The following is an 11,438-nucleotide window of genomic DNA, read 5'->3' on the forward strand; positions in this document are numbered from 1 at the left end:
TTCAAAGTTCGGTTAAAATTAATATTTGTTGCAAAAATTAAAACAATTAGTGAAATAAAAGATGAATTTCCTCTTCCTTTCTTTAATCTCGTTAAATAGCAGAAAACTACTAACAGTTTGATGGGCAGTCTAGACTCTCCTTTAAACCTATATAGCCACATACATAATATTTTTAAAGTAAACATAAGAACAAGCTATGTTATACATAATATGTAAACATTTCTTTTCTATGAATAAATATCTTGAGATTTTTCCTTGTGAACACGAATAAGTCTATTTTTATCCTTTCTTCTTTTTTGTTATATCTATCTTTTTAATATTAGCATACTATATGCCACTCATTTTCTACTTAAAATTAAAATTAATTCTTTATGACATATTCTCTTCTCATCAATTAAGGATCTTTATGAATAAACATTTTTTCTAAAGGAGTTCTTTTTATAAAAAGTAGAGAAATTATGTATATAATTTGAAAATGAAAGAATAGGTAAGAGGCCAAACTCGTACAAAGGAGATAAAACTACTTCTATGGAAAACATACAAATATTCTGGAGAAATGAAAATAACATCAAGAGAAAAGTTTAAGTGCAGACTTTGCGATTTTAATGAGAAAAACATCAACGAGAAGTAATATCTCGTTGGTAACAAGATAAAAGAGAATGGTAACAAGATAAAAGAGAAATACCACTCATTTCCCCCTTTCATCTGCACCAGGATTTTCCTTATGCAGCATTACCAGAGACATTTACTCTAATCGCGAGACAAAGTATGTGGTACCTTCCATAGCAACCCAGACTGCTGAAAGTCAAGCAGTCAGAATTCACTGAAGGAGCCTGGTAGACTGCGCAAAATGAAAGAAATGTCTACTGTTGTCTGAGGGGCCATTTTTCCACAGAAGTAATAGTTACAAGCAGACGGTAGGGTCAAAGGTTTAATTAATGAGCAAATGTTTTGTTTCCAGGAAGCTAAGGCAGTGGGAAGAGCAAGGTAATAGTGATTTTGAGGCATATTCAGATAAATCTGGACACTTGAAACTGTTCTGAAACTGAACTTACAGAGTTTGTATTCCAACACACAGAACGATACACTCTTAAGGGAAATCTAAGTAAGCTGGAACTGAGAGTACCAGAGATGGCCTATGTGGAGCTTTGTAAAGAAAACTGTAGTGAGAAAACATAAAGCGGTTAGTCATTTCCCCACTCATCAGGATCCCAGAGCAAGTTTCTCATACGATCACTGAAGAGGAGATTTTTATTTAAATTGCTTTCTAGTGTATACTAAAATTATTATAAATCAAGTTTAAAACAGGAAAGAATTAAGAATCTCAGTTCTCTTCCTTCAAAGTCCCTGAAAATTCACAATGAGCTGGTGGCCTTATTTGGTTTTCTATACTTATAAATTAAGAATTCACTCTGAAGACAATGGGATAAATGGAGCAAAGTTTAAGGGGTAGGAAGAAGCAAAAGCAAATTACTGCTCTATGGAGATCTCCTATTGGGGGAGGGCTGATAAAATAAAGTGATAGTGCAAAAAATACCATGAATCAACATCAATCATACAGTTCATGAATTTACAAGATAGTCACTGTGTACTCTGAGTATTTAAATAGCACCAAGAGCTTTTTCTGTAATGCCAAAAATGAATAAAAACATTTAAATACAAGAAAAAGAATAATTTCATGGCAACAACTGATAGATTAAGGGTGAAGGATAAGGAAAAAGAGAGAATGAAAGTAAATATCAGAAACTGAACAGGAGAAATAGGTCAATCAGTAAATGAATAAGGCAATATGATAAGAAAAACTGGAATAAAAATTTAAAAAATAACGGCTTAAAGACAACAAATTAATTTGATAAAGGTGTCAATACTGATTGTAAACTCTTAAACATTTCAAAAAAACATTTAGTATTTGGGAAAGATGCCAAACATCTCTGAATAAAATCAAGATTATTCTTGAAAAAAGTAAGATGGATCTTGAAAAGTATTCTATTCCATACTAGGTTTGGTTTGTATAAAAACAAACCAAAGAGAAAAACCCAGTATTTGTAGTTGTTCCTGTAGATGAGAATAAGTAAGAAAATAAACAAATTTTGGATTAAAATTTGTGAAAAATCAGGTGGATTGAATGAAATAATATTTAAAAAGATGGGTTCAAGGACTAAACTTAAAATCGCCCCTATTATATATTTGGTTTTAATCACCAGACTGGTCTTGGAGCCAAAATAACAACCAATTAAAGGATGTGCTAAATATTCTCTTTGAGGAAAAGCCTTGAAGCGTTTGCTAGAGAACAGAAACAGAAAGAAGAAATAAGAGGTAGAAATCATAAAGGAACTGAGTCCAAGAGAGAAAATTAAAGTCACAGCCAGAATTGTTACTCAAGAGTAAAATGGATAAGTAGTACAGCCCAAAATCAACGAAATCAGAATCAATACTTGAAAGATTATCCTAATAACAATAAATGCCTTATATTAGCTCAAAATTTGGACTGAAAAGGTAGAGGCCACAAGAACAGAGTCATATAGAGCCAATAAGGTCATTTATACTCTGAGGCTCTCTTAGTTGAGAGGCCTATGTCAGCACAGACATACTGGGCTATAAACTCCGTAAAATCATATAATTAGAACTTTCTTTTTCTTCTGACCTAGAGTGAAATATCCAGTTATATTCTGATGAAAAAATTTTCAGTTAAAAATAAAGTGATCATTCTGAGGAAAATGATAACTCTTTCACACAGTATTATGCCATGTCTACAACATTTTAAAGACTGGTCATTTTTATTAACACAAATTTTAAGAAAGGCTGAATGTGGTATATTAATATGAAAGATAACTATAGAATCAGCAATGATTCAACTGAGATTATTGTAGAGGTAGGAGGAACACATAATAAAAGGAACAGATAACATACACATAAAGAAAAAAGATAAGAAATATAGAAAACACAAACTGAATGACATAAGAGAGGAAGGATCAAATGAACAAAATCTTAAACTTTGTAATTTATAATTACCAGGATTTGGTTCAAAAATAAGACCTGTGATTCTTTGGGTTCAAAATGTGTGGACATAGAATGTTACTAGTTAAGAGGCAAATTTCACAAATAAGTGAACAAAGGAATGAATGAATAAATAAATTTAATAAATGAATGAATGAAGCTTAGTCTGGTATGAAAGATAAACAACTGAAATGGAGCACAGTGGGGAATTCTAAGCAGTAGACAAAGGCAGACTCATGAAGAAAACAGGTGTGAGAAGGCACAGTTTGTTTAGGAAGTCTGGATAAGCTGGTATGGATCACTGGATCCATGGGTGGAAAAGCAGAGCAGCAGGAGATAAAGTCGGAAAGGTAGATGGGGTCAGATTCATGACACTCTAAAGACAATGGGGATTGGCTGAAGGATTTTAAGCAAGAATGAATCACATTAGGCAGAGTACAATATGTCGTCTAAGAGAATCTGTTGAGAAGCCATTATAGTAATATGAGAGAATAATAAACACATGAAGTACGGCTGTGAAGGTTAGAATGAAGGAAAAAGGATAACGTCAAAGAACATTAAGGAGGCAGAGTTCATTTAATGACTAACGATATGTCAAATCAGTGAGAAGATGAGTTGAAATCTGAATATCTGAACTGTTGTGATATGAGAGAATATAAAGAAAAAAACAATATATGAAATGAGAGAATTACATCTTTGAGAACAAAAGGGGCAAAGATTGAATAGAATGTCTTGAATGAGGACAGTTTAAGGCATCAATTTTCTACAACTACCATTGGCATTTCTCAGTTCTACATTGGCATGAGCTAAGTAGTTTTTGGAAAGATTCATGGAGCATGTTGCAGGCACTTTACCATCTTAAGAAAACATACTTCTGTAGAAGATCTCAGATATTTTAAAAGTATAACTGAAAGAATAAATTCACTTCTGCATTACTCTTGAGAAGATACAAAGACCTACAACCAATTCACAAATACAGAGAGCTTTATGGCTCTAACCTGAGCTGCTAGGGCTTCCATCTACTTAACTATTCTACGAATTCTACTGTCTTGTCCTCGTTAAGATTTAAAGATACTGAGTGGATTGGGGGCTTGAGCTATCTGTAATACATCAAATAAAGTAGAGATTAAATAATTTGCTTATTTGCTTTATGAAGAATCACCACCAATGAAGAATGACCAAGTAAGAAAAATGACCACCAATTACATACTCTGAAATCATTCAACTAAAAACATTGACAAACTTTTGAAATCCACTTGACTGGTAATGTGATACTGTCTGTACAGTTAGTGTTTAGTTATTACAATAAGATCAAAGAATTCCAAATTTGAAAAACTAATATACTTTTGACATACAGCTGCTGTAAAGTACCAAAAAGAGGGAGGTGGTGACACACATATCTACAGCAGTTCTACTGCTAAAAATATTCCAAGGCAATACATTTCTTTTTCAATTATGTGTTATCTATCAATTATGAAGCATTTTAGTAGCTTTTTTACTCTTTTGCTACTGACTTTTTAAACTACATTCATGCAAAGATCAATAATAAAACAAAATACTTCATTTTCTAAATGTATTTTTATGTTTAGATGGCATTATGCTCTCCTCTATGTTCATACAATTGCAAAATAATAATGTGAATAATATACAAATAAAAATGCTCAGTGCCAGTTAGAGTGGAAAGATTAAAAAATTACAAACCTTATAGGTGTTTAGACTCCATTTTCTAACGAGTTCTAACTTTTCCATTGCAGGATTTTTAATTTCATCTGCTAGAATAACTGGTCCACTTTTTGTCTGTGTTTTCTGGCCACCTGCATGATCATAACAAAAGATAAAAACACAAACCAGATAAAGACAAGTAGAGAAAGAAAACAAAGCACTGAAGCTGTTCAAATTAACTACTCGTGCATTTAAAAGATAAAAAGGTTCCCAAAGTGAAGGACTACAACTTGCTGGAATCATAGATAATTTCCTAACACTTAAAAAATATTTCTATTAAACACAAATGGTGTGCGGTTTGTCTTATTCTTTAAAAATAAATGTTGCATTAGGCTTTCTTTTCTAAATAAGTGCTGTTTATTTCAAGAAAAACAAAATTTCTACAATTAATCTTATAATCTTAAAGACACTAAAAAAACTGTGTCCCTAAAAATCTGAAAGCACTCATGCTCCTTACAGTGATCTCCTTTCACTGTACTACATAGAACAGAGCAACGATAGAATATTACTATAATTTTGGAGAATTTAAAAATACAATTCAAATTTGAAATAGTCATTAAAAATATCTTACCACCACTATGAAAGGCTGGGTTAAAATGAGACCTACACTGACATTGTACTCCCTCTTTTTAAGAGGCCCTCCACCAAAAAAAAGCCATAATTTATAAAGGCAGTATAAAGCGCTGACATAAAAGCAATTCTACAACTATATAGTTGTTAACAGTCAAATATTTTTTTCATAGAATATTAAACACTTATAATACTAATGACTTGGGATAGAAACTTTATAATAATTTTAAAAGAACAATAAAGGAGAAGAGAAAAAGTTGTAACAAAAGGTTTAAAAGAGTTGTCAGCAAAAATTCTTTTCTCATTCCTATAGCCAGACCAGGCTTTACCATGCCTTAAAATAATCTAAGATCAAAAATGGTATAAAAATCAAACACATTTAAGAATTTACAAAATTATCCTAGAAACAAAATACGAAATGTTAATATTTCTTATAAAAACATGGAGTTCAATTTTTTCCTGTTTTCACAGTCCAGCAATATTAAAGTGCAGAGCAAATTCAATGCGAAGAAATAGATTTTTCTCAAATATTTTTATTGGGCATAATTGGTAAATTACAAGGTATTTTTTTACAACGTGCAAACTATTTGTAAAACGAGGTTGAAAATAGGAAGACACAACCTTTTCCATGTGACTCATTCCAAACAATGAACAATCCAATTGTTGAAGGCTCCTTCCTGTTTAACTGAAAACAGCAGAGCTGCAAAGCTGAGAGTTTAGGATCAAATAAGTGAATCTACATTTTCCAGAACAAAGAAAGGATGATTTTAAATGAATCAAATTTTATAATGTTATTTAATCTTAAAGTGAATTAAATTTCAGGTTTGATATATATAATAACTTTGAAAAGCCAGAAAGATAGCTATGGCTACAAGGATTATTTCCCTTATTGTTAAAAAAAAAAAGCAGCCACCAAAAGAGCCAGAATAACACACACCTAAGAATATAAAGCAAGTGATTATGAAATTGAGTGAATTAGTTTAGCTGTAGCAGCAGCAAGAAAGGTTTTATCCAATCAGTGCAGTGAATACCTGCAGGAACAATTAAATCACTTCCTTGTGGAGCCAGCTGACTAGCTGCGACCCTGCTGGGAGACATAATAGATGGCACTGGTGGCGCTGGGGAACCTGAAAAGGGCAGACATTTTTAACTGTGAAAATCCTTTTCCTCTTTTACATATTGTACATTTTGAATATAGGTTTACTGACATTTAAATATTCAAAAACTAGGTTTAAAAACTGAAATTAATATATTTCCATTTCTTGCAGGAATGGAATAAAAAATGAATGCCACCAGTTGAGTTTTTGTATAAATTTTTCATCAAACTATTAAAACCAAACAAAACACATAACTATAAAAAGAAACTTGGCAAGATCACATCTAAACAGGACTTTACCTGGACTCTGCTATTTCAAATCAATTACTAGAATGTGATTAAAATCCCACAGTTGATTAATTTAAAGTATAAGTAATATTTTATAATTTGCTTCTCTTACATATGAAGAAAAGCTCTTCAAGTAGAAATTCAAAGGCATGTAATACCATATCAAATTTATAATTAAAATTCACAGAGATGAGAATGTATCGTAGCCCTCACAGGAATTATAGTCAAAACTTTTAAATCATAAATGAAATGTCACATAGTGTAGATCATTTCTATTCACAGTATGGATGCAAGGGACCTACATCACTTATGTCACCTGGGAGTTCGTTCATTAGAAAATAAAATCTCAGGCTCTGTCCCTTAATGATAAGGGGCTTAATAAGGCTCTGAACCTTAATAATTTAAAAACCTTAATTTCGACTGGATCTAACATTTAAAATCCAAACATGCAATAGACTTAAATATGTTGGTGCCACCTCTCAAAGTGAGGGATACCTTTTTCTTTAAATCTGTTGAACCATAAAATTTGAAACTGGAAGGGATAAGGGAAATCAACTAGTCTGACATTAAACTATAGGAAAAATAAGGCTCAGAGAGGTTAAAACAGCTTATTAGAGACTCAGATGTTCTAAATCCACACTATAATATCTTCATTGTTAAGTTCAATAAGTTCAATACAGAAAACACCAATCCCTAAGTTACTTGTTGAGTTGGTAGGCACTTTAATAGATTATCCTGTTCAATCACCATTTTAAAAAAGACTGTGTCTCTACTATCCAAGGCACAGGGTTTCTATTACACAAGGAAGTGTTAAGTAAATAACTGCTGTAGTTCCATTTCTTAATGACCCCAGGAACAAGGCCCTGTTGTTTTGGTTATTACTGTTTATTAATCTTGCATAAGACATAATCTTATGACACAACATGAAATGTGCATAATATATGTAACAAATGATATAGAACTTTCCAAACTAAAATAGCAAAAGACATGGTACTGAGTAACTGGGTGCTTCAGGTTTTTGCTTCACTTTCAAGGGTAATTATCACTTCTCTGAATCTTCAGTCCTTTCAATTACTAATTTAGAGTAAATTAGTTACTAAAATCAGTCACTAATACCCAATAAAAATCATTCTTAAAAGTCTAGGATCTTGCTAATTGAGTGAATTTGATGTATTAGCTCTGTTTCATCTCAACAACAGAAATCTAGAAATATGAATATATGCATGCAATGATTAAAACCCCATTAAAACAAAACTTGGGTACCAAGTACATGTCATTCGTATATGAGCTTTGATTTATTCATGATTTCCATGATTATTAATTCTGCAACATATCTGTTAAGCAGATTTCAATATTTGTTATTAGGCTGAAAGTAAAATTTCCTCTAAATTTGCTCTAGAGATGGAAAAGTAAATGGCTAATAGTCTTCTTGCAATAACTGTTCAAGTAATAGAGTCATCATCATTCAGTCATTTTTCCAGAGAGCTAATGCAGTCTCAATAACATTAACATTTTTTCCTAAGACCTACTTCCTCAATTTCAATCATGTTGCTCTTTCTCATGTTCATTCCAATTTATCTATATTTAAAACTACAACTTTCCAATAAATGCTTAACTAATATGAGTATGGCAGAATGATTATCTTTTTGATATATTAATTAATGCAGCCTGTGTTAAAAAATATTTTATAAAGCAAATTCGAAGACACATAAATTACTGCCATTACCGTGAAACATAATTTTTATTACAATTGAAGGATTAGGATGATCTATGAGCAAGTGAAAATGACTGGCATTTTCATACTCGTGCATAGCAGTTAACAAATGGCTAGCTGCTTTTAATTACTGTATAATGCTATTCCAATTAAGGGGAAAAAGATTAAACCAAATGTCAGCTAAATAATTTCACTGAAAATACTTAAAATGTCTTAATAAAAGTATTTTTAATTCTATATTGATATTTAAATTTGGAAATTAGTTATTTGTCCAAAAATGGTGTCACATTATACAAAGTAAGCCTTCTATCTTAAACTCTCATAATTTTAGGCACTCAAATATAGAATACTATTATCTACAAGACAGCTGAGGATTGCAAGGGCATGGAAATAACTTTTCTTCATTTTGTAAAATTACAACATCGTATTAAAATTAACATACTTCATTGAACATAATCTATAACTACTACTTTAACTAGAGCTCTGTCAAGAAAACAACCCATTTTTTACATCCAAATGTTTATATGATTTTATTTTCTTCGACTCATGTGAAAATGAAAAAACACTTAAAAAGAACATTAAAAAAGGAGGGAACTTTGTTCTTCATATTAAAAATAGACACATATATGGAATAGAAAAGTGCAGAAAAGAGTTAACACAGCAGGTCCAACTGCTTATTCTTAAAAAAGACCAGCTTACAAGACTGACTATTGATTGGTGTCTGGGAACTTAAATTTGGGGAAGATTTCCTCCATTCCCAAAATGTTAAGACTGGCTCACTATGCCTAAACTGTTTATATAAACCATGTGGTCCACGCTAAACACTTGCTTTCCTTCCGGGAGTCTGCAATCCTGGTACATGCTAGCTAGAGGGGGCCTATGTGAACGATCTCCAATAAAAACCCTGGGCACTGAGTCTCTAATAGCTTCCCTGGTTAGCAATACTTCACACGTGTTGTCATAGTTCTTGTCATGTTGTCACAGCAGTGGAATTAAGCATGTTCTGTGTGACTGCGCTGGGCCTAGTTTCCCCCAGACTTTGCCTCAGGCATTCTTGCCTTTTGCTAACCACGCTTGGCATACTTTTGCTGAAATATTCATAGCCATGAGTATGATTACTGACTGAGTCCTATGAGTCCTCTTAGCAAATTACCGAATATAACACTGGTCTTATTCCTATACAGTATGTATAGTATAAAAAATAAAAGTTCTGTTTTCCTAATTGCTTTGAAATAAGAAATAAGTGCTGTACAAATTAATATTGACTTATAGCTATAAAGTTTGTGGTTATAAGCTAAAATAATTTAAATCTGTATTCTTACTTTTTGAGTTTTTATTTCACTATTTTAAAATCAATTCCCTAATAACAATCAGTGAAATTATGCACATTCATTTATCTAAAGACTACTACTAAAATAATTCCTAAATTATTTAAATGGAAGAGAAAAAGGAATATGTTTATAATTGATGTTTTATCACAAAATTAAAGAGCTCAACTCTTATGCTTTCTTAATAAAGGTAGCATTTGATGAACTTCTCCCATCCTCCACCCCAGCCATCTTTAAAAATATATGGGCTCTTACCTTGAAGTGTTCCTGCTTCAATAACCCCCTCTTTGGTACTGTCAAAACCATGAGATGTAATTTGGGTTTCTGAGAGACCAAGTCCAGCTGGCAATGAACGTTTCAAATCCTTAGCAAAATTTGAATAAGAGAGAAAATTTTTGCAAAAAATCTCACATCACAGTTCAGCATAATTGTGTCCTTTTAATCACATCTTAAATTAATTTTCTCTCTATGTAGTATTTCCTTATGCTGTCACACGGCATTCTGTAATGATGTATAATCAGTAGCAAACTCAGTAAGATTTGCTATTAAGAGGTACAGTGCATGTCAAATAAAAAATACTTTCATTATTCTAGAACTAAGCAGCAGGTAGATATTAAAATACAATTTTCAAATTTCTAATCTACTGCTCTATCAGGAAAACCATTTTAAAAAACAGAATTAAGATGACTAAAAAGCCATGTTTAATAGTAAAAAAACTGACCAATGTCTAATAGAATCACGATAAGCCTGGCTCATGGTCAGTATAAACAAATCATTCACTTGCAATGTTAATTTCCCTTTGATTTCAAGGCTAGTTTGGAAAACAGGGCTTCTCTGACCTCAACTAAGGTGAGGTAAACGAAATTTCCTGCTATCTAGATTACACGGAACACTGATATTTGTCAACCTAACTGTATATTAGCTTACAACTGGAACTTTACTGTAATAAATATAATATTCAACATTCTGTCTTAATAGCTAAGAAAAAGAGAGAAAGCCAAGAAACATAAATTTCCAATTAAAAGTCCCTTTTTTCCGGCTTAGATATGAGATTGCTCAATTTTCATAATCAGAGTTTATGAATGGATCCTACCAGTTTTCCACAATAACAAGTTATTGATGTACTAAAAGACAAATATGTCTTTAAAATCCTTTCTTAATACTCTACCCCACCATATATAATTTACAGCTACAATTCGAAAACTCAGAACTAACATTTTGAGCTTCCCAATTTGCGAAGTCAAAACTTAACAGATATGGTCTCTCATAACCAACAAGTGTTGAGAAAGGTTTTTCTTGAGAAACTCATTAATTTTGCCTAGCCAATGACTTGATTGGAATAGTGGATCCTGAATAAATAATGAGGTCAATTCTCATCTTATATGACTTATGAAACAGCGTTTGATATTCTCTCCTTGCTACGCATTCAACTGATTCCTCGTCATCTCCCCAACCTCCAAATTCTGAAGTGTCCCAGGGTTCAGAGGACTTATTCTCATACATTCATTTCTTGGATGATCTTACTGATTCTTAAAAATACATTGACGACTACCAAATGTATGTGTCTCACCTGGGCCTCCCTCTTTAACTCCAATATATCTAACCACATACCCGTCATTTCCACTTGCATATCAAATAGACATCTCGAACTTAATATGTACAAAATTGATTGATTCCATAGTAAATCTCCACCCCTCACAGACAAAAACAAAACAAAAAAAAT

General features: G+C 32.1%; 1 protein-coding gene across 7 annotated transcripts in view; it reads right to left on the reverse strand.

Moving 5' to 3' along the window:
• Nucleotides 1-11,438, reverse strand: part of ARFIP1 (ADP ribosylation factor interacting protein 1) — an 84,589-nt gene that overhangs the window by 35,431 nt on the left and 37,720 nt on the right. For 4 of the 7 annotated variants that reach the window (XM_023530188.1, XM_011359371.2, XM_011359370.2 and 1 more), the window contains 3 exons: nt 9,971-10,079; nt 6,321-6,416; nt 4,699-4,811 (listed from right to left, as the gene is read on the reverse strand). In XM_023530188.1, the coding sequence (XP_023385956.1) occupies nt 4,699-4,811; nt 6,321-6,416; nt 9,971-10,079 (318 nt within the window). The remainder of the gene's footprint in view (nt 1-4,698; nt 4,812-6,320; nt 6,417-9,970; nt 10,080-11,438) is intronic. The other 3 variants (XM_011359375.2, XM_011359374.2, XM_023530189.1) reach the window with 2 other exon arrangements.

Source organism: Pteropus vampyrus, unplaced genomic scaffold, assembly GCF_000151845.1.
Source record: "Pteropus vampyrus isolate Shadow unplaced genomic scaffold, Pvam_2.0 Scaffold47, whole genome shotgun sequence".
In the NCBI taxonomy this organism is placed as follows: Eukaryota; Metazoa; Chordata; class Mammalia; order Chiroptera; family Pteropodidae; genus Pteropus; species Pteropus vampyrus.